At 41.9% G+C, this 22,756-nt stretch overlaps 1 protein-coding gene across 4 annotated transcripts in view; it reads right to left on the reverse strand.

The window, feature by feature from the left end:
• Hhat (hedgehog acyltransferase) overlaps positions 1-22,756 on the reverse strand; it is a 214,032-nt gene that overhangs the window by 124,332 nt on the left and 66,944 nt on the right. For all 4 annotated transcript variants that reach the window (XR_007212567.1, XM_048357276.1, XM_048357273.1 and 1 more), the window contains one exon: positions 17,076-17,226. Coding sequence is in view for 3 of the 4 variants with exons in the window: in XM_048357276.1 (XP_048213233.1) it covers positions 17,076-17,226 (151 nt within the window). In the remaining variant the exon portion in view is untranslated. The remainder of the gene's footprint in view (positions 1-17,075; positions 17,227-22,756) is intronic.

Here is a 22,756-nt window from a genome sequence, read left to right on the forward strand (position 1 = left end):
GGCAGCAATAACAACTTCTCGGGAACCCCTCAGAGAACAATAACTGAGACAATGATCAGCCATAATACTTGCTTAATAGTACTTCTGTCACTTGCCTACACCCATGTCTGGGTGTACACTCTCCTCTCCTATATAGCCATGCCTTGTCTATAAGGCAGGTCTGACCTTTTATCTTGCTTGCTGAATACATCTCTGTCCCTTCCCTTATGTCTCTGCCTGAAATTCATATGCCCCATTACAGAAAAGAATCTAAAAGGTTGAGTTGAGGACCTCTTTTTTATTCCTTTCAGGGTACTTCCTTGAGACTCGCCCATCAATACTGAAGGATGACCTTTATAAGTGTTCCTTCTGCATAAAAAAGTACTCTTAGACTGATCTGTCAAAATAGAGGGAATTTTTGCTTTTTTTCTACTCTTTTTTGGCAGGTCTATTGTTGTACGGTACCTCTGTCAGAAAGACAGAGAAATCACATTTTTAGAGGTCAATTTGGGATTGTTTACTGGAGAGCCGGTGTCTGCAGGTAGGCTCCTGTCTTGAAGACCTGCAGCCCCGTGAATACATTTAACATTGTCAGAAAACTGAGCCATGAGAGCAGGAGAGGAAATAAAGAGCAGAAAAACAATACCAACAAACCAGATCAACCCCAATGGAGAGCTGAAGTGGGATGCCATGTTGACCTGCGAAGAGACAGAAGACAAGAAACACAGGAGACTGCACATGAGGCAAAGCATGATGGCACTGGAGCTGATCTGGGCCTAAATAGTGTCAGAGTCAGAGGGCAGGGTCACATGAAACTCAAGAGTCTCCCAGGTTCAAGAAATAGGACCAATAGGTCCAGTAAATTACTGTCCAAGTCCCTACCCCTGCCTCCAGGAATTCATGCATGCCCATCACCTGGTAGGTGGGACTTCCCCTTCTACCATGTCTACCATGTCTACCATGAAGACATGATGGTACCAATTAAACCCAATTCTTCTGTATCCACCATGTGGTCAAGATGGCACCAGTTAGACTCACCATCCCCACTTCACTACAAATTAAAATTTGCATAAAATAGATTGACAGGAGGAAAGCAATTTTAATTATTTACAGATATACAGGAATCTCACAAAACTATGAGACACAATGAAGCAGCCAAGTGGAGACTCATGATGTATTATCCTGAGCAACAGCTCAGAAAACAGCGGTGTAGGTTTCTAGGGGAGGTGTGGAGGCAAATTACAGTAAGGAGAAGGGAGGACATGTGTGCTGAAATGTATACATCAGTCTCTCAGCTGACAAAAGCTATCTCCCACTAGCTCTCTTTCTGGTACAGATGAATATTTCCTTTATAAATGTAAGTTTCCTTTACAAAAAAGTTTACATTTTATTTTTATCCATTGAGTAACAAACTTGTCTAGTGCTGACTGGTTCTCAACTTCCTTTTATTCAAAATAATTAATATGGCAAAGTGGCATGTTTTGGGATGATATGTTTACACATGAACCCCTTCCCTGGTATCTCTGGATTACTCCTCCAAGTTGTTCTTTCTCCATCCCTCTCAGGGTCACATTATGAATGCATAATGAAACACATATACTTCCTGGCTGTCTTGAGCCAACCGCTCACCCCTATAATCCCAGATACTCAGGAGTCTGGGAACTGGAGATAGGAGTTTGAGGCTAGCTCAAAGCAGAAAACGTCCACTAGGCACCATCTCCACAAAAACCAGCAAAAAAGCAGGACTGGAACTATGGCTCGAGTAATAGAGTGCCCGTGAGTTCAAACTTCAGTTCTACACGACACCCACCCCATTCCAAAATGTGAATGAGGACCATGCTCTGTGGCAGTAACCCTTCAAACTCCCTTCAGGACACAACTGAGTATAACTGAAGATCATCCTCTAAAATCCAGGGAGCAACACATATTAGGTGTTTCCTGGCTCTACAGGAAATGTGTTTATCCTCTTCCATTGCTAAACATCACTCTTGGGGTTTTTTGGTTTTGTTTTTTTTTTTTGGTGTTTTTTTGTTTTGTTTTGTTTTTGCCAGTCCTGGGCCTTGAACTCAGGGCCTGAGCACTGTCCCTGGCTTCTTTTTTGCTCAAGGCTAGGACTCTGCCACTTGAGCCACAGCGCCACTTCTGGCCGTTTCCTGTATATGCGGTGCTGGGGAATTGAACCCAGGGCTTCATGTATTCAAGGCAGGCACTCTACCACTAGGCCATATCCCCAGCCCAGCCCTCTTGGTTGTTTTATGTTCGTTTTCAGTATCAATGAATTCTAGATGTGGCCTCCCTAACCACACCTCCAATTCTGTGACCAGCAGGTCCTGCTAGGCTCACTATGAGCTCATCCTCAAGTCCTGTATACCACCACATGAATGGATGGCTTCAAGTTCCTTCTCCTTCCCTCTCCCCTAACTCTGTCCAAAGATCTGACCTTCTTCAGAGTGAAATGTGAAAAATCGCATCACAGGTATGAGGAACAACCAATGAAAACAATTTAAAATAATTACATGGCTCTAAGTTGAGAGACACTGGGGACTTCATTATCCTTCCTGTCCACATTCTCCAGAGGTAGATTACTCCTTCTTGATTGAAGAGCGCAGCTTTCAAAGCCACAGAGTAGTCAGCAAATAGTCAGAGCCACAGCAAATCAAGCTTGCCTTCAGGAGAGCAGCCTGTGTAGGACTTAGGAGTGTAGGAGAAGGGACACCAGCCTGACTATTGCCCAGGGTGACGAGATGAGCATCAAGAAGTTTGATCTTAGATGAGAGTGATGCCTGAGATGAATATGGTTGACCCAAGAGAGAGGGGAGGAGAGAGTGTGTACTCAGCCCATCTACTGAGATGGATACCTACCTACACCTGCTTAGGCTTGGTCGGTCCTGCCCTTGGTCTAGCAGATGTGGACACAGAGCTGCAGGTACTTAAGAAGAGCACCCTGTCTCTAGGTGGCATCCCTAATTATTAATGATGTGAATAGCACTTCAAGCATCTCCAGAACAATACTTCAAAATGAGTGAAGAAGAAATGAGAAGCTGATTAGAGTGTGTTCATTATAAGTAAGCATTAGCCTAATGGACCCTTAAAGGAACTCAAAAATATGTCATTTAACAGCCATTTCCCTGATTGTGAGAACACTTTGTATCACAATGTCCCTATGTTATAGCTAGCCACTGTAGTAATTAAAATCCTGATTATGCTCCCATCATTAGGGATGAATTCAGGGGGCTAAGAAATTATTAAAGAGGAAAGTCTCATGAAAAGTGACTATTTGCTTAACACAAGAACAGAATCCCTAGGGTTAAGTGGGTAAGAACAAATTTATGAGTATACTAATTCAGGCACTTCAAATTCCTACCTCAATTCTCAGCATCTAAAGGATTTTGAAGCTGAAGAAAATCTTAAAGATTTTAAGTCTAATTCCTTCTTCCAGCAGTAAAGTACATGGAGGCCTGATATAATAGCTTTTGAAGGCCTTCTGGGAGCACAGTATCACATAGCACCAGGAATCTGAAAGCCTGTGGTCCAAGTGGTCTTTGAGCATGAAAGTAGCTGGCAGGATCCAGCTATGAGTCAGTGCTGATGGCGCACTGAGAAGGAGACTTGAGCTATAACTAAGCAACTGCAAAGACAAAGATTAGGCTATGGGTCTGAACAGAGACAAAGAAATCTACTGAGTCTGATCTCATACCCAGAAGGATTCACATGAGTCATCAGATCATGGGACTGTGTGCTAAACATCCTAGAGGGACAATACCATATCAAAAAGTCAGATTTAGGTCAAGAACTGTGGTACCCCATTGTAATCCTAACTACACAGCTGGGGCAATTAGGAGGATCAGAGTTCAAGGTTGGCCCCAGGCAAAACTGCGAGACCTCATCTTAAAAAGAAATAACTAAAGCAGAAAACAAAACAAAAAGGCTGGGGGCATAGCTCAAGAGGAAGAGCACTTGCCTAGTAAGCATAAAACTCTGAGTTCAAATCCCAGTGCTGTAATTTAAAAAGGTCAAATTTACTGATATATTCTTTATTCTCAGTCCTATCTATTCACTGGATTCATTTCTGCACAGGAAGGGGTCTGGCCTCTTCATTTTTCTGCTTTCTCATTTATATGCTGATCTCTCTCTCTCTCTCTCTCTCTCTCACCTCTTATAGATTCTTCAGGAACCAGAGAGAGAAGAAAGGTAATAGGTAACTCAAGGTTCACAGCTGACTTTAAGAAACAACACACAGAGAATGTAAGACCATATATGACAGTACCACTTCTACTTCATATTACAGACATTAGTTATCTAGATCATAGTGTTCACTAATTAGAATTTGATCCCCTCTTTCACACTATCCTCCTCAGCCCAAAGCTAAAAGGAACCACAAGATATGGAGTAGACCTCTCTGCCTTTGGATAAGGGACAAGGAGCCTTACTTTATAGATGGAGACTATGATGCCCCAGCTATGGGCTGAGTTCACACAGGCAGGCAGAGGCACAGATGGGGTCAGGATGCCCCAATGAGCCTAGTGTGTTTTTTTCCACTCTTCTGAACAAAAGGTTGACCACTTAGAAATTACTGCAGTTTATAATCTAGATCTCTAGCTTATCTTCAGAATCACTAACAGGGTTTGATTCACTGCATTTAATTTTCCACTATTTGAAGAATCTCAATGCTATACTCATCACAGGAGAAATAAAGGTCTGGGACTTTTGTGTGAAAATAAAGCAGATTGATTCACAATGACAAAGGCCCCTGAAATAGAAGGATGACACTATTATACATTATTACATTGGCAGGTAGGATAAATCTACTAGAGGTGCATTTGTGGCAGGCAACCTATAAGCCACCCTGTCAGGCCATACTCAAAGATCTGATTATCATGGTTTGAGGCAGCCTAGGCAAACAAATCTACAAAACTTTTATCTCCAAGCAAAGAGCAAAAAGTCAAAATTGGTGGTATGGTTCAAGTGGTAGAGCACCAGCCCTGAGTACAAAAGCCAAGCAAGAATGTGAGGCCCATCAGAGAACTCAAGACACTAACCCCCTCCAAACCCAGTAAACCAACTATTAAATGGGCAAAGGAGCTAAAGAGAGACGTCACAGGAGAAGAAATAAGAACGGCAAAGAGACATATGAAGAAATGTTCAACATCCCTGGCAGTAAAGGAAATGCAAATTAAAACAACCCTGAGATAGCCCCTGACTCCAGTTAGAATGGCCTATACTCTGAACTCATACAACAACAAATGCTGGAGGGGATGCAGAGAAAAAGGAACCCTTCTCCACTGTGGTGGGAGTATAGACTACTACAACCACTCTGGAGAACAGTATGGAGGTTCCTCAAAAAACTCAGCACAGACATACCCTATGACCCAGCCATACCACTTCTAGGCATCTATCCTGAACAACAGGATCAAGGATATGACAAAGACACCTGTACATCCATGTTTATCACTGCACAATTCACAATAGCCAAAATATGGAAACAACCCAGATGCCCCACTGTTGGGCTCTGGCTGTACCTTTAAGGGGCAGTCCCAAGAGGCCTGCCTCTTCTCCCGCCCTGGGGCTGCTTGGCTGTTAGCCACTCCTACCCCCTTCCGGGTCCAGAACCGGAAGAGATAGCAAACGAGCCCAGCCTTCCGCCTCGGCCACGTGTGTGTGAAAATGTCGCCGGGCCAGGCCCAAGGGGCAGTCCTATAGGATGTGATGACCGCCCATAGAGGAAGTTCTGTGACATCACTATGATGGGCAGCTTATCAGCCTATCGCTAGTATGCAGTTAGTCCCTCCCCTTCCTGCCGCCATTACTGTTATATAAACCCCTCTCCTGAGTAAAGACCGGTGGAAGTTCCAGAAGCTTACCCCAAGACAGCCCGTGTGACTCCCGTGTTGTTCTTTAAGTGTGCGAGGGGAGGAGGGGTGCGACTACGCACCGCCAAGGTTTGCACATTGGGCTGCACTCCAGCTTTCCGCCCGGCGGGACACCCCACTACAGATGAATGGATCCAAAAAAATGTGGTACTTGTACACAGTGGAATACTACTCAGCAATTAGAAATGATAAAATAATGGCATTTACAGGGAAATTGTCAGATCTTGAACAAATAATGTTGAGCTAGACAAGTCTAGAACACAGAGAACAAAGGCACATGGTCTCCCTGATATGTGGTTGTTGCAGGAGGGGAGATGTGGGAAGGAGGGTAGAACAGTAGAGATCATGTCTGTAAAATAACAAACTTCTTTTCAAATGGTATTTCTACATGTTTTGGTCAGTGACTTTACAGTACGTCTCTAAAACCAAACAATTACTATATAAACATAAAAACATCTAGGATAGACCTATCAGAGGATCACAATAGCTCAAGAGCTACGAACATATGATTATATAAGATGAAGCTAAGCAAAATGAACTCCAGGTTATGGGAACAGGAGGATTTTATTGTTGGCACTATGTTTAATGTACTAGGTGAATTTCCTTTGGCGTACCCCCTGTGGTCACTGTATATGATTTTGGTACACTGGATATTGTATATATGCTTATCTGAAATAGGAAAGGGAAAGAAAAATGAGGGAGGGTGTAACAAATATGACAAGAAATGTACTCACTACCTTATTATGTAACTGTACCCCCTCTGTACATCACCTTGTCAATAAAATTTAATTTAAAAAAAAGAATGTGAAGCCTTAAGTTCAAGCCCCAGAGATAGCACAATAGCAATAACCACAAAAAAATGTCTCCTGCCAGGTGTGGAGGTCCACATTTGTAATCCCAGTACATGGAAGGCTGAGCAGGAAGACTGTGAGTTCAACAACAGCCTGAACTCTGTAACAAAGACATTTCTCAAAAGAAAACAAACAACCCATCTCCATGGCTCCAACAGTTGCAAGCATAAAAGAGGCTAGGTTTATGCAGTGCAATATCTTTGGAAAATAACCTCTGGCTTCAAATCCAAGACAGAGCTGAGATGTGCTTGAACGCATGAGGAAATGAGAAGAGAGTGATGAAAAGCTACTGTCATGAACATATTATACCTTTTAAGCAGTGAGAAATTCATTTAATAAATCGATTGAAGCCTGAAATCTAATTAAATCTAAAAGAGGTATCAACGTGAAATGCTAATAAGTTCACGCTCAGATTGTGTACGCCAAAACTCTGCTATGCATGTCTTTAATAATGCATCACCTACAGTATTTTCTGTATTCATTAAAGCAGCACAGCAACGTGACATGAATTATTCTCTCAGTCTTCAGCTACAAGTATCTTTATGTGGGCAATCAAAACCATGTTCCCCTTCCCATTCAAGGTGGGTGAAAGCTGTTTCTCAAAGACTAGGACCTTAGTTATAAAAAAGAGAAACTTAATAAAGAGCCATGTGCACCTTTTATTCAGAGAAGCAATGAACTGAAGGTTCTTCTGTGTAATTATTGGTGTGCTCTGTTTGAAATCATTTGAATTGTGCAAAACTAACAATGCAGAATGCCAAACAGCTTCATGGACATGAACACTTAATTAGTTCAGCCATCTTCAGAGAAGGCAGCATTGGCTATTGTAATCCTAAACTTCAGCTCTCTTCCTGACCCTCCAAAATGGAGCCAGGAGCTGTGCTCCATCTGTGACTGCGAGTAACTCGGGTGCCAAGAAGGAAATGGTGAGCCAATGCATCGTGGCTTGGCTCTGGGCTGCTGCGTGTCCTCTAACTGGTTTCTGCTTCTGCCTCCACGCAGAACAAAGCTACTTAGCTCAACAGCTCTCCATATCCTCCATCGAACTGAAATGAAAAACCAACATAGACACAATGACTTATACAAAATTCTCTCGTTTTTACTCATCTCCTGTCTGGCTCCTGCTGCTCACCTCTTGCTCTATTACACTCACACCTCTCATTCCTATTCCTTGAGCCCTTGAGGTACGCCTCTAGCCAGTGCCCTTTCTGTATAACTCTCCAGATACTTATGTGACTCGTGTGTTTTCTCCCAGATCTCTATGAGGTGTTGGTGGCTCAGTGATGTCTCCTCGGGTCACTCCCAGTCAATTATCAGTATTCATGAGTTTACATGCTCACTAAAATCTATCTGGAACCCCCAAATCAACAAGGGAAACAACTTGCCATTGTTCCTAGACAAGTTCAGAACAGCAAAACACTTAAGCCATCCAACATCCAAAGCATACCTCTGGCTTCAGCTCTCAAACAGAGTGACCTGTTTATTATACATCTGGTACCATAATTCTCACACTTTGTGTGCAATTTTGGGGTGAGGAAAAAGGTTACAATTTTGCTGATTAAAATGGTTCCTAGGAACAGTGTTGAAGTGCTGTGTAACATTTCTAAGTGTTAGAAGGCTGTGGAGGACTTAGTGGTGAAAACATGGAGGGTTGGATGAGCCTCATTCAGATAGGAGTTACAACACTGGGAGCCATGAGCTCAATGTTAATGAAGCAAATGCATGAATGCATGTCTACATATATATGTCTACATATATACAACTAGTTATGAACAGGCTGAGCATTCCTAATCTGAAATGCTTCAAAATCTGATTTCTAAGTCCAGATTTTCAGATTAGGGATGTACTACTGCTAAAAAAAATTAGAAACACTTCGGGCCTAAAGCACTTGGAATAAAGGATGCTTGCCTGCACTATTAATTGGTTGAGGTATAGGTTGTGTGACCAAAGCTGGTAAGAACATCGATCTCTATTTCTCATAAAAGACATGGCTCATTGTTTATTTGACTCTGTGTCTGTAGAAACACTACCAAGGATACTTCAACCCTTACCCCTGCGGACCTTCCCAAGTCTCACTTTCCTTGCTGCATTTTCCTTCAACATTTGTTACTTGCATATTGTTTATTTCCTACATCTATCAGCCACTGAGTAGGAAGAAATGCAGCACCTCACATATACCACAACCCATCTGGTTGTAGAAAATCACTTTAAGAAACCCTAGGAAAAGCCAGGCGCTGATGGCTTACACCTATAATCCTAGCTATTCAGGATGCTGAGATTTTAGGATTACAGTTAAAAGCACACCTGGGCAGAAAAGTCCATAAAACTCTATGTCCAATTAGCCAGTAAAAAGCTAAATATGGAGGTGTGTGGTAGAATATTAGTCTTGATCAAGAGTGTACACTCCAAATTCAAGCCTGAATGTGTGTCCGTTTCTCCTTACCTCTCTCACATCACCACGATTCTCCACCCCCAGCTGAAGAATCTGGCCTATAGTACTGCAACAAGCAACCTGGCCTGACTACTTCTCATTCACTCACCCATTAATCACAACCAGAAGAAACCAGCAGGGTTCCCTTGATGTGTATTTCAATAACGTCTTAGAAAATCCTCTGTACACCACAGCTGGCAATCTTTCCTAGAAATACAGTGCCTGCCTACATGGACCCTCCATATCAGCAGTAAGGGATCTGTGTCAATCTCCTCTAAGTCAGTCTGGTTTCCTAGACTCCTTATCAATTCCATTAAAGAGACACCTTCCAGTGCTCTCCTGCCTTGGAACAGGTCAAGTTCATCCTCCACCATCTCTTAAATCCTTCTGTGGTCCCCGTTTCTTAGGAAAGTCAGTAAAGAGACCCAATTAAGGTTCTTCTGGAGACTGATCCTATTGCTCATGTGAACATAGACATTAAGTATTTAAATGTACTCATGGTCACTCATAACCATCACCCAAGTAATTTACAGTCATGGTCAGTCAGGGACAAGGATCCTTGAGCATTCATACAGCTTGGCACCCAAGTTTCAATATGCATGCAAGGTTCCAAAGAGATCTTGTCCCAAAAGTAAATCCTGAATCAGTAGTGTGGAACTCAAAGTCCTACATATCTAATAAGCTCCCAGGAGAGGCTGATATAGCTGTTAATCCAACCACTCTTCTGCTATCAATGATCTAATAAATGCAAGACTTGTTAAATGCAGTCACATTGACTATGTGAAAGAAAAATACAAAGTAAGGATGGTGTGATGGTGGTCCCTGGCCTGGCTTCTAAAAGCTCAGTGGTGTTTCACCTGATAGCATAAGGGTCTAGAGAAAGATATCTGCAGTACTAGGAAGTCTGTAACTAAGTCAGATGCATTGGTGAAGAGCTGCCTGGGAAGAACAGAGGAACAATGACTTTTTCCGTTTCACCATCATGGAAAGTGAGTGTGAAGAATTTAAGATGGCAGATTCCAGCCAGGTTATCCGCCATGCTAAGGAATAAAGCGCTATTTCCAAGCATGACAGTGAGAGGATGCAGCTCAACTTTTACCTTGCCGGGTAATACTCTTCTAGGGAGAATACGGAGCATTAACTTTGTTCATGAGGAAGCACTTCAGCAGTGTCAGAGAATTCTGTAATTAGACAGGAGTATAGTGTTGAGTGTCTATGCAGACAGTGGGTCAGAATGAAGATGGTGGGTAAGCTTGCCATCCTAACACAAAGCAAATGTGCCTATAATTAGAGTGTAAATGTGTTATGTGCCTGTGTGAAATATCACAATGAGAGCCATTGTTTACAGGTAATAAGCACATCATATGCCTGGTTGAAATGTCACAATGAAAACTATTCATTACACTAATAAGGATGTTAAATGGATAAATAATTTTAGATGCACTATAGAAGGATATCCTGAAGTTATCACCAAAAAAAAAAAATCAGGAATGACATGACTGCACACAAATGTAACATTTAGACATCAAAAAATTCTGTAAAGACTCAAAAGGAATAGCATTTTGTACTTTGAATTTAATCCCCATAACTTAAATGGGGCAGAAAGCAATACAGTTGGCCAAGTCTGACTTATAAATAGCACAATTAGGCAGAGGATGCAGGGACACCTTTAAAGATCCAAGGATGCGTGGGGCAATGCTTTTCCCTCACTGGGTTCAGTCTGAAGTGAGATGAATGAACAGCGTAGGGTGAGTTCAGTCCACCAGGTGGCCATGTAGATTAAGGAGATAGAAAACGTTGGCAAGACAAAGTCAGTTCTCCGTGGGCACTAGAGGAAGTCCCACCTCTCTTAGGGGAAATGTTTCTAGACCAATATTTGTAACATGATGAGGATAACATAAAAGCAATAGCCCAGATGGACCCCACACCAGTCACCTGGTCCATGACTCAAGTTAAAATGGCAGTCCCCTTTCTCCCCATCCCTTGGGGCCTACAGACCAACTGACTGCTGAGTGCAGCCCTCCAGAACCACTTCTATTATACTTTGTTTGGAACTTGGTGCCTATCATGTCCCTGATTCCCACATCCCGTCACACAAGCCTCACACTCTAGACTGGGGAGGAATGTACTTCAGTTCCACATTGCTAGAGGTAGTCACAGGGAATGATTAAGGAAGCAGGCTCAGGAGCCATGAACTTGAGTTCAAATCTCAGCTCTACCACTCACTAGATATGAGATTTAAGGGGAGTTTCTCAACTTCTCTATACCTCAGCTCTTACTATTTTCAAAGTGAAAATGACAACAGTGAGGCTTCGGAGAATTAAATTGAATATGAAAAAGCATTTAGAACTGGATGAATGGAATACAATATGTTTATGGATGCTATGCTGCTATTATCATCATCATTATTATTACTATTATTATTCTGATAAGGAGGCTGTTCTGAGGATATGGTTTACAAAGGTTTTGTTCCAGATCTCCATATTTCCCCTCTTCATTTATAAGAGAATGAGATATCTCCCTTCAGCATTTCCCTCAGAAAATTTCCATCCCCAAAGATAAATGGCTGTCAGACGCCTCTCTTCTCATATCAAAATCTGAGCTGAATTTCTTTTTTCTTCCTTCAAGTTTGCAACGTCCTCCCTCATCTGATATCTAGGACGCAGCACAATATCTGATCACATAATGACAGTAATTAGGTAGGAAAGGTGTACACACAGATCTCATTCTTGATTCCTTACAAGGCAAATGTATTCTGATGAAAATTGCAGGTAGGCATAATATTTTGGCACCCCAGGCACTGATATCTAATGAGAAAAAACAGGGAGCTAAAGAGGTAGAGATCAAGGGAAGTCACAGCATGGTATACCTGCAGTACTGCTAGGCCAATGCATGTGACAGAGATTCATAATATCTGAGACTGTTATCCTGAAGACCTAGTGATCACAATTTCATAGAAGAATGGCCATCTATTCCTTCAGCATAAATGTCACTTCCTAAATGTCACTAAGAACTGGGTGATAAGTAGTGAAGCCCCAATCCAAACCCACACTATCAGGCTCTTCAACTGTGCTCACAATGGTCTGATGACCAGTGACCAACCCCTTCCACAGAAATGAGCCCTGGGGTTGCCTTGCCATATCAGCTGTATGCGAACAGAAACCTTCTACACAGCGAGGAAGCAGAGAGGACAGCATAAATCCAGAAACAAAACCTAACAGTGGTTCATAAAGATCTGCCTCAACTTGCTATTTTCTTCCCACTTAGTTCTTTGGAAGTCAGTGTCTGAGGAAACAGAAAAGGGAACTTTTCAAACATGAATGTTGGAAGAAGGAAAGTATATTTCATAACTCTGTTGAGATCAGATCATGAGAAAGAAGAATTGGTCAGAAAAGGCACACAAAGTATGAAGTTATTTGAATATCTAGTAGTTAGAAACTACAAACCCATATTAATTAATAAGCAGTACCTTCCTTAGTTGCTTGAGGTGAGGAAGAGACCATACCAGGGTAGGTTTTAGGGACCCAATGCTTCCATTTTGAAACTTGTGATATTTATATGTTACTATCCTCCCCTTAGACTGTCTCTCCTTCTTTAACCACACACTTACCAGGCCGTCTTTCCTTAGAAATTAAAAAGCGACAAGGGAGCAGTGTAAATTTTACTTTTATATCTGAAGATGTGATGATTCAGTAAGAGTTTGTTGTCTACAATGCTTGCCCTGGATTCAGTGGTTTAGTTTATGATCTTACTCGACCCTTACAACAGCCCAGTGAAGCAAGTACTATGATATCCCCATCTTGATACCTCAGAAAATAGAAGCATAAGGAGGTTGACAATTTTTCCCAATTACATGGATAGTGGGATAGAGGTTGAGTAGCACCAGGATACTGCTGGTCATCTTTATTCCATGAGGCTGAGACTCATGGAAGGATAGAAGGAGAAGAAATAACATAGGCACCACCTGGGGCCAAGAATCTGCTCTTAGTCTTCTATCCAACAGAAAAAGGCAGTGAGGCAACCAAGTAAGTCCACCAAGGCCCCTCTTCTGAAGGCAGAGCTCATGACTTCGTCACCCTGGTCTATTGTGAATTGTCACACCTCCGGCTCTGGACTGGAGGGAGTCTTTCCCCCATCAATCCTCACTATTTCCCAACCTGGTTTAACTCAGTTATCCTGGCCTAACTCAGTTATTTCTAGGTTTGTTAAGAAATCAACACCTCCTCAAAGATTCTTAAGAACCTACTGGATGCTAGATTCAATCCATCTGCTATTGTCCCTATGAGACAAGTAGTATTGTTCTCTTCATTTCTGAACTGGAAAGGCTGGCTGACCCAGAGAGCTTAAATGACTTGCTCAAAGTCACAGTAGTCACAAAGTCAAATCGCAAGCTCTTTAGCCACTAGGCTACCTGCAATAAAGGAGAACCAGCACCTGGTCCACCTTTCCTCCTTTATGCTCACCCTTCCCTGTTCCACACCAACCATGCTGATAGATTATAGCATACATCTCATCAACTTCATGCCAACCGTCCTGCTTTCCAATTGGAGACTGAACGTGATTCAAAAGCAGGAGTAACTCCGTTACAGCAGTCTGTACAGCTGGATCTACCATCTATACCAACTCTCTAACCAGAGACCTGAATTTCTCAATTGTCCCTGAAGCCCATGCAATCAGTGGCCCCCTGAAATAATGGGGTTCAGGCTCTTCCCTCTCCCAGCCTAATGATCTTCCTATATATTAAGATCTGCCAACTGCCAAGCAGCACCAATTCCTCTGAGATAAACAATGATGCATGAGTTTGCCTGTGAAGACCTAGGAGCATCATAATTCAGGAAATGCAGAGGGAAAGCTAGGCAAGATTCCTGAGATAATTAAAATTGATCCATAACTCATCAGCCACCATGGAAAACTATCCCTTTGCATACTTCACCTCCATGGCTGGAAATCAAGTCAGAGGATATCATAAAATTTCTAATTTGGAACCCTGGGCAAGCAGTAGCATCTTTAATGACTCTTGGCAAAAGATACTCATTACAGATCTTAACTCGTCTAAATTAAAACATGAAACCTCAAAATTGAGCAGAAAATTATCTATTTCTCACATCTATATGTCTGACCACAGCAAAACTATCCAAGAGCGAATACAAATACTCCTTGAAAGGGAGATGGGGGTCTGAGACTAAATATTTCAACAGGAATTCTATGGACGATTAGAGTTAGGAGAGAAAGCCACACATAGACCCATCAGGTCTTAACTTTTATGTTTGTGCCATATGAGTGAATGGTCATTTTTTTGATGTTCAATTGGTTCTATCATGTCAAGGCAAATCCTTTCTTCTGCTGATGGCCTGTTCTGTGATACAGAGGTCCGACTCCTCTCACACAGCCTGATGGTGGCTTCATATCTTCTCGCATTGTAAGTAGACTCAAGGACGGTGCAATTGGCCAGCATCATATTCAAGTATGTGTGTGTTGGGTGGCTTTCACATGATGGACTAGAATCTCATCTTTTGTCCTTACTTCTAAACCTCATTCAATGTGGATTTTCTAGAAAGTCAGGTAACCACTAAACAATGGGTGTAAATTGTTTCGAACCTTTCTCACCCACCTCCTATCTTCTCTAACCTTTGTATTACTGAATGAGCAGATGCCATGGTCTGCAAGCTGCATTTCCATCACCAGCTTGAGAAATCTGATGGTCTCAAGAGTGAATTCTTCTTAGACCTAAGTCCAGGAAGGAAGGAAGAGAGGGAGGGAGGGAAAGGAAAGAAAGAGAGAGAGAGAGAGAGAGAGAGAGGGAGGGAGGGAGGGAGGGAGGGAGGGAGGAAGGAAGGAAGGAAGGAAGGAAGGAAGGAAGGAAGGAAGGAAGGAAGGAAGGAAGGAAGGAAGGATAGCCATTTTAAGCATAAAATGTGGTCAACTGTCTAAACTGCCTCTGTGACAATCAGTGGGCCAGTATTTATGGACACAGAGCCATCAGCCAGCTGGCCTGCAGGGCCATGTTTTCTAATGCTAACAGATGCTGCCAAAGTCCTCAAGGAGGTGTTTCACAAGAATTAGTTAGTGAGGAGCTGTGTTAACAAGGAGGAAGAAGGAGGTCGAATATTGTCAGAATCTAGTAATTGCAACTATGCAAATGAAACCTGTCGAAATTCTTTTGGGAAAAGAAGCAGGGGAACAGGGATGGGGTGCAAGGGGGTGGAGATTGGTCGGAATCCATGGTAAATGTGTGGAAAGGAAACAATGAAACTCTCTCCCTGGTATAACCAATGTAAATTAATAAGAAAATAAATAAATAATATTATAGGCCAAAAAATGGGAAATGCAATCTCTTGCTTTGAAGGGAAAAAAAATCAGAATGCATGCTAGGCTCCGACCGACACTTGTGACATGTCCCTAATCATGCTGGGTCAGGACCCGTTGATTCGGGAAATTACTTTTACAAATAGATCAGAGTGAACAGAGCTTCTAGTCAGCTTTACCTTTTCAACAACAACAAAAACACTTCCTGGCCTTCTATTTAAGCATCTCAATCTTTCCATGAAAACAGGGCAATGTGATGGTCAATGAAATAATTAAGGACCAATCAAAGCCATTACTTGATATTCCTTGCAGCTGCCAAATGAAATTTCTAACTCCCAAAAGCAAACCAAAGAATAAAGAAGCTTAGATACACTCAGCATCTATGATAAGTCACTATGTAAAACCAGGGGGGTGAACACTATATAACTCCCCTCACATAGAAACAGGAGATAGGACAATATTCGCTGAGTTCTTCCCATACCTGTAGGAAGAACTTGGGTCTTCTGCCTACAGGGACAAAATATAAGACTAAATGAGGCTGGGAATATGGCCTAGTGGCAAGAGTGCTTGCCTCCCATGCATGAAGACCTGGGTTCAATTCCCTAGCACCACATATACCAAAAATGGGCAGAAGGGGCAGAGCGCTATCCTTGAGCAAAAGGAAGCCAGGGACAGTGCTCAAGCCCTGAGTCCAAGCCGCAGGACTGGCAAAAAATAAAAAAAAAAGACTAAATGGGCCTTACAAATGAGGGAGAGTAGCCATTCTGAGCAGAGCCAGAAGTAGGAAGGACAAGCAAGATACCCAGAGAGCAAAATGTAAGTAGGCTCTGACTCCCAGAGGTGGGCCACTGCCAGCCCTGAGGTTCTTACATTAGGTTTGCAATTAGACATGCAATTTCATCACTTGTGGAAACACAGCATGAAGCAAGTCCATCTGGAAAATCACTATTAGAAAAAGCAGGGATGAAGGATAAGGGATCTTTCAGAACAAAGATTCCAGACCAACCATTAAGTTATGGAACAAAATCATAATTAGTAAAAAAAAAAAAAAAGCTCTCCAAAAACAAACAAACATCTATGTATGTGCAACTGAGCACAAGAATAATATAAAAGTAAAATCAAGTATTTGTGAAATATCTGCTATGTGCCAGCTACTCTCAATGCATTAGTTTATTTATTCTTCAAAGCAACCTTTGGAGATAGGTAATGGCATTACTCTTGTTGTTACTACTACAGAGATAAGAAAACTACAACCAATCTAAAATGGCCCATATCTGATATGAGAACTAGCACCTGGCACTGTTGGCTGGTGCTATGTCCTGAGACTTGTTGTCAAATCAGTAGGCTCACATACAGATGTCATTTTCCAGGGAAACAGAAAGCGATCGAATCATCGATCATAACAGCATATTCTTAGCGAGAAGCTACTTCAAACAGAACCCTTTGTCCATGGCACCCAGACACCTTCTTGTCTTGCCCGTAACTGACAGCTCGATGACAATTCTGAGAGGCTCCAGGAGCATGGGTTATACAAAATGTGGCTTTCGTGAGGGGCAGAAAAAGAATGGCAGCCTAGCGCTCTGAAGGCAAGCAAATCACTGGTCATCCTAGAGAGGCTTTCATAAACAAGCGACTGACCTCCACATTCCTGTGAAGCTGAACATGGTGCTCACACAGCGAGGGAGAGGTGGCGGCTTGAGTCCATCCAGGCGCATTAGCAGAGCTGGGATGCCAAAGAGGACTAGGTACTTCACGTAGAAGAAGAGCACTTGAGCCAGGGCCAGTCCTCCTGAAAGGCAAAGGGACCCATCAGACATATGGACAAGAGTGCGCTCTGTCTCCTAGGACTTGTGCAACAGCCCAGGAGCCTTGTTCCAATCCTCAAACCACTCTCCATTCAATTACTTATTTAATGCTAATTTGGGTTTGTTGGGGGGATTTTTTTTTGGACTGTGAGCCTCTCTAAGGAATTCCATCATTTTAGTTCTCCCTTGAATCTACCAGATTTTAGTCAATACATATATGTATTAGCTTAAAAACAGCCCCAAAGGGTTTACTTATTTATTTATTTATTAATTAATTCTAGATTCCACACAGGAGAGAAAGCATCCATCCTTTGTCTCTCTGGGCTGGCCTTACTTCACTTAACATGATTTTTTTCCCCCAGGTCCTTCCATTTCTTTGCAAATGATGCTTTTATTTTTGACACTAATTTTGTGCAGTTGTCATATCTGAAATACAAACATTAAAATCAAAACTAGCTGATTCTACATGCTTTTGAGTCACTTGTCCAAAATCTTCATCATTGTAATAAGTGATGCATGAGTTAGGCTAAAAGAAATTATTTTGTGTGTTTAATACAAACTCTATGGCTAAATCTAATTGAAGATAACAGAGAGGTATTTTATTCCACTATAGGTGGAGAATATAAGAAGACACACACATGTATAATACCCAACCAGTGCTCTATATACTTGTTACTGAGCATTTCTCTTTTTATTACCTTTAAGTAGTCCTACAAAGGAGTTGCCCTTTAACAAAGCATCTTATGAACACAATGTATCTTGATCGAAGTCACCCCTTTCAACATTCTCACCCATCCCTCCCAAAACCCCTTCCCTTACATTCTTAATTTTGTAGGGTATGCATTGAATTCTTGACTGTATTCTCTCGCCTCACTCTCTTCATTCTTCTAACCCTCTCCCCTTGAAATATAGAAGGTTGAAATAGAGTTTTCCTTGAAATTGTAATAACTGCTTCGTAAACATAGAAGAAAACATATACATAATGATTTTTTGTGCCAGCACTGGGGCTTGAACTCAGGGCCTAGGTACTGTCCCTTAGCTTTGGTGCTTAAGACTGGCACTCTACCCATTGAGCTATGTCTCCACTTCAGGCTTTTGGCTGGTTAACTGCAAGATAAGAGTCACAGACTTCACTGGCTCCGTTGGTTTTAAACCATAACCCTCAGATCTCAGGCTCCTGAGTAGCTCAAATTAAAGCCATGAGCCACCAGCACCCAGCTTGCATAATGATATTTAAATAGTAAATTTTCTATGTTAAATTTTCTACCTTGGGTTGGCATCTGTGGGATTAACTGCTCTGCTACTGATTGTCATCATCCCAAGCAAAATACACAACTCATTGTTGTTTCCCCCTCGACCTGAACATTGCCTCTCTTTGTAAGATTTAGTCTAAGGTTGCAGACTTGACCCTACACATTTTGCTACAGCCTCTGAGGCATACAACTGACAAGAAAACAGCATCAGAATATAAATTACCCTACCCTGATTGAAAGTTATTTGACATATATAAACAGAACAAGCTCTTGTCAAGCTCAAAAATACAAAATCTGATTGTGAGGGACAAAGGGTGAACAAATACAGCAGCGGTACTCACTAGACACTATGTTGAAAATGAACTCTACCACTTGTGAGCAGGGATGGGAGGGGAAAACGGGGAGAGAGCAAGGGAAGGGTGACACTGTCCAAAAAGAATGTAATCCCTCTGTAGATCACCTTTATACTAACAATTACAAACTCAAAAAAAAAAACAACCCTGATTATTCTTAATTACTTTTAAAATTTTCTGAGTGTTAATCTAAAAGATTATCTCAAGCAGCAAGAATTATGCTCGGGTCTACCTATCCTAGCCCCTTTCCCTCCCCAAATCCATACATATGTTCACATGCTTGACACTCATTCATTCAACAAGCATGTGCTAAACTGTGATAACTAGCGATAGACTTTAAGAAATAAACTTGACAGTGAGGGATGGGATAACATTAAGCAAAAAGAAATGCACTCCTTATTTGATTTATGTAACTGTAGCCCCTTTGTATATCACCCTTATAAAAAATTAAAAATTAGTTTAAAAAAGAAAAGAAATAGACTTGAGCTCAGATCAAATGGGACCCTGTGGGCCCTAAGGGCTCATGATCAATTTCATTCCCGTTTCATTTATTCTAGTCTTTTGCCATAACACTTTTTAATTCAGCCTTTGTGCCCAGCTCCTCCTTTTCTAAACAAAATCTTAGCTATCCTTCTGATTCTAGCTCAACTATGGCTTTGACTTATTCATTTAATATTTGTATCGCACCCTGGCTCCTGGCTAGTAGTGTAAGTGGATAAGGAGTGGTGAATAAGAACATTAGAGTCTCATAAGAGAAGGAAAATCTAAGTGGGATTGAACCTCACACCATGGGGACAAGAAACAATATGAACACAGAGACTCAGACATTTACCAGTTACTCATTGTGTAGTTACGCTCTAGGTGTTTACTGTACACTCCTAGATACAAGTGCTTTCATGTGGCTTGCCTCTAGCAAAAGTCCACAATAACAGACACTTGTGCCTTTCCCCTCCTCTATCTCACTTGGCTGTGAATGAATTGCCAAAGGAAAGAAGCTCAGAAATGCTGGGATGGGCAGGAATTAGTGGCTTACATTTATAATCTTAGCTAGCCAAGAAGCCGAGACTTGAAGGCTCACAGTTTGAAGCCAGCCCTTGCAGAAAATCCACAAGACACTAACTCCAATTAGCCAGCAAAAATGTTGGACTGGAGGCATGGTTCAAGTGATAAAGTGCCGGGTACTGGCAACAAAATGAAAGTGCTGAGTGTCGAATACTGCTGTACTTAAAAACAGGAGTAAGGACAGACTTCCCTAAGATGAATATAAGCTTGAAGAGAACAAAAAGTTATCTGTGCAATCACCTTCTGCCTCTTAAACTTGAATAGTACTTACTCTTTTTTTTTTCTGCCAGTCCTGGGCCTTGAACTCAGGGCCTGAGCACTGTCCCTGGCTTCTTTTTGCTCAAGGCTAGTCCTCTGCCACTTGAGCCCCAGCTCCACTTCTGGACATTTTCTATATATGTGGTGCTGGGGAATTGAACCCAGGGCATCATGTATATGAGGCAAGCACTCTTGCCACTAGGCCATATTCCCAGCCCCTCAGTACTTATTCTTAGGACCTATCCAATGGCTTTCACTTCAGATGATAGTTGCACCCAGGTATAGTTATTTTACTAAACCATGAGCCCTGAAGAGTTTTTAAAAATATATTTCTCATATCTTTGGAGTCCCCCTAACATCTGACATGTAGCTGATGCCTGATCAATGCTTACTTGAAAAGTAACTGAATCACAGTGGCTCTGGAAACTGCAGTGATGATCTATCATCAGCTCAGAGGATTCGATCACTAATGAAACTCAGGCTATCAAATAAGAGTCTTCTGTGGGTTTGGGACCTTGTATTCCCAAGTATAAAGAACACTGGGGGGAAAGGGCAGGGGGACCAAGAGAAGTAGCACTGTGTGCTATTGCCTTGACATTACTGAATGTGTATTGAACTCAGCCCACAAACTACCTCCAATTCTTAGTTCTTCAACTTGTCCAAAACAGAACGTAGATTTTTTTTCCTTCCAAAACTTAAAAACAGAACAGATTTTCAAGACAGAAAGAGTTCTGTAGGGTCCTAGGAAGATCAGGAAGGTAAAAAAGGTCTTAACCCAACTCCCTGGAGCTCCATCCTTCTGAGATAAACACACCCAGGTGCTCAGTCCACCCACCCATGCTCTCTCTCTCTCTCTCTCTCTCTCTCTCTCTTTCTCGCTCGCTCGCTCTCTCTCTCTCTTTCTCTCTGGATGTATGTGTGTATGTGCATGTATATATATATATGAATATGAAATTATATGACATTTGTTTGATATATTAGATAAGAACAGAGCTAGGTAACCCAATATTACACTGCAATGTAACACAAAAAATTACCTCTTCAACACAGGGCAAGATTTAAACAGAACCTACACAACAGAATGTGTCATATAAAACAGTGAGATTGCTCCTGTCCTCCCATATTGAAATACTGGTGGGCCTGATAGTTTTATCACAATAAATCATTTCCCCAAAAAAAGCATCTTAAAAGACAAATTTGCCTCAGTAACCATATATCCAACTCAAACTGAACCTACTTAAATGAACTTGATTTGCTTCCCACTCATAAACCTTCATTTCATTCACACTGGAGTGGTAAATTTTCCATATTTATCTACCTTGCTTAATAATTCAAGGAAAAAAAACTCTAAGTAATTAAGAAGGAAAAGCAGAAGAAGGAACACAATATCAACTTATTTTTAAAACTTTAAAATTTGGGAAAGTGTTTCCCATTTTTGAATTCCAGGTAGGGACACATTATCTGAAGAAACACCCTAATGGCAAACCACTGTACAACACAGTTCAGCAAAGATCCAGTGCTTTGTGAATTGACACGCCCTCCTTGCCCAAGGGCCCTGCTAAGCGCCTCCATTTCTCTCTAATTTTAATTATATGTGCTACAGAAACAAGCAATTTTCTCTCTTTCAATATTATCCCATTACAGTTTTAACTGACACGAAGGACTGGAGATTGACTTCGATGTTGCTTATTATTCTCCTCTCAGCTCTGGTTCTCAGATGAGTGGCTAGAGGTTTCCACTAAGAAGCGAAGAGGTGGGAAAGAAAAGGCCAGCCCCAATCCAGGTTTCCTCCTCTGGCTTTCCCATACTCACTGGGTGCCTCGATAATGTATACCCTTTACTGCCTCTTGGCCTACACTCATTCATTCCTCTACTTGCAGGGTCCCATCTCACGTGCTCTGTTTTGTCGGTCTGAACTCCACCTTTTGTTAAGGCCCCACCTAAATGCCAATATTTCATTATTTCAATCCAAGAGAGTGATTATGGCTTTGGGGGAGGGTGACAATGAAATATGGAGAGCTGGGGAGGGGGGAGAGAGTTCCAACAATATCAGTGATCTTTTAAACTACATAAGAGATAAGTATTCATTGATTTTATCCCTTTTTTGTATCTACACACTCAGTAGTCTGAGCAAGTTCAACAGCAACCTAGTTGCAGAGAATATCATGGCCTGCTAACTAAGACTGCCTCCAGCCAGGTGAGGTAGTGCATGTCTACAATCCCAGCCCCAGGGAAGCTGAGGCAGGAAGATCACTAGTGTACCAGGCTAGCCTGGCTCACATAATGAGATTCCCTCTCAAAATCAAAGAAACAACAAAAAGCTTCCCTATGCCAAGCAGTATGCGACAGCACATTTAACTCTCAGAACGAACACTTGAATATGGAAAGGTGTCAAAACTCACCCGAGATCACACACTAATGAGTCTCTGCTGCAATATGAAACTTGGGGGTCCTGCCTCTAAGTCTCCTCATTGACATCCAACTCCCAGCACAGACACGGAACTGGGCCAAGGGTGAGCCGGGCCAGATGACAGGGCAGCCAGGGAGCTGTGAGATGGAGCTAAAGAGGGCTAGTTCATGCAGAAAAC

This window comes from Perognathus longimembris, chromosome 11 (assembly GCF_023159225.1).
Source record: "Perognathus longimembris pacificus isolate PPM17 chromosome 11, ASM2315922v1, whole genome shotgun sequence".
NCBI classification, from domain to species: Eukaryota; Metazoa; Chordata; class Mammalia; order Rodentia; family Heteromyidae; genus Perognathus; species Perognathus longimembris.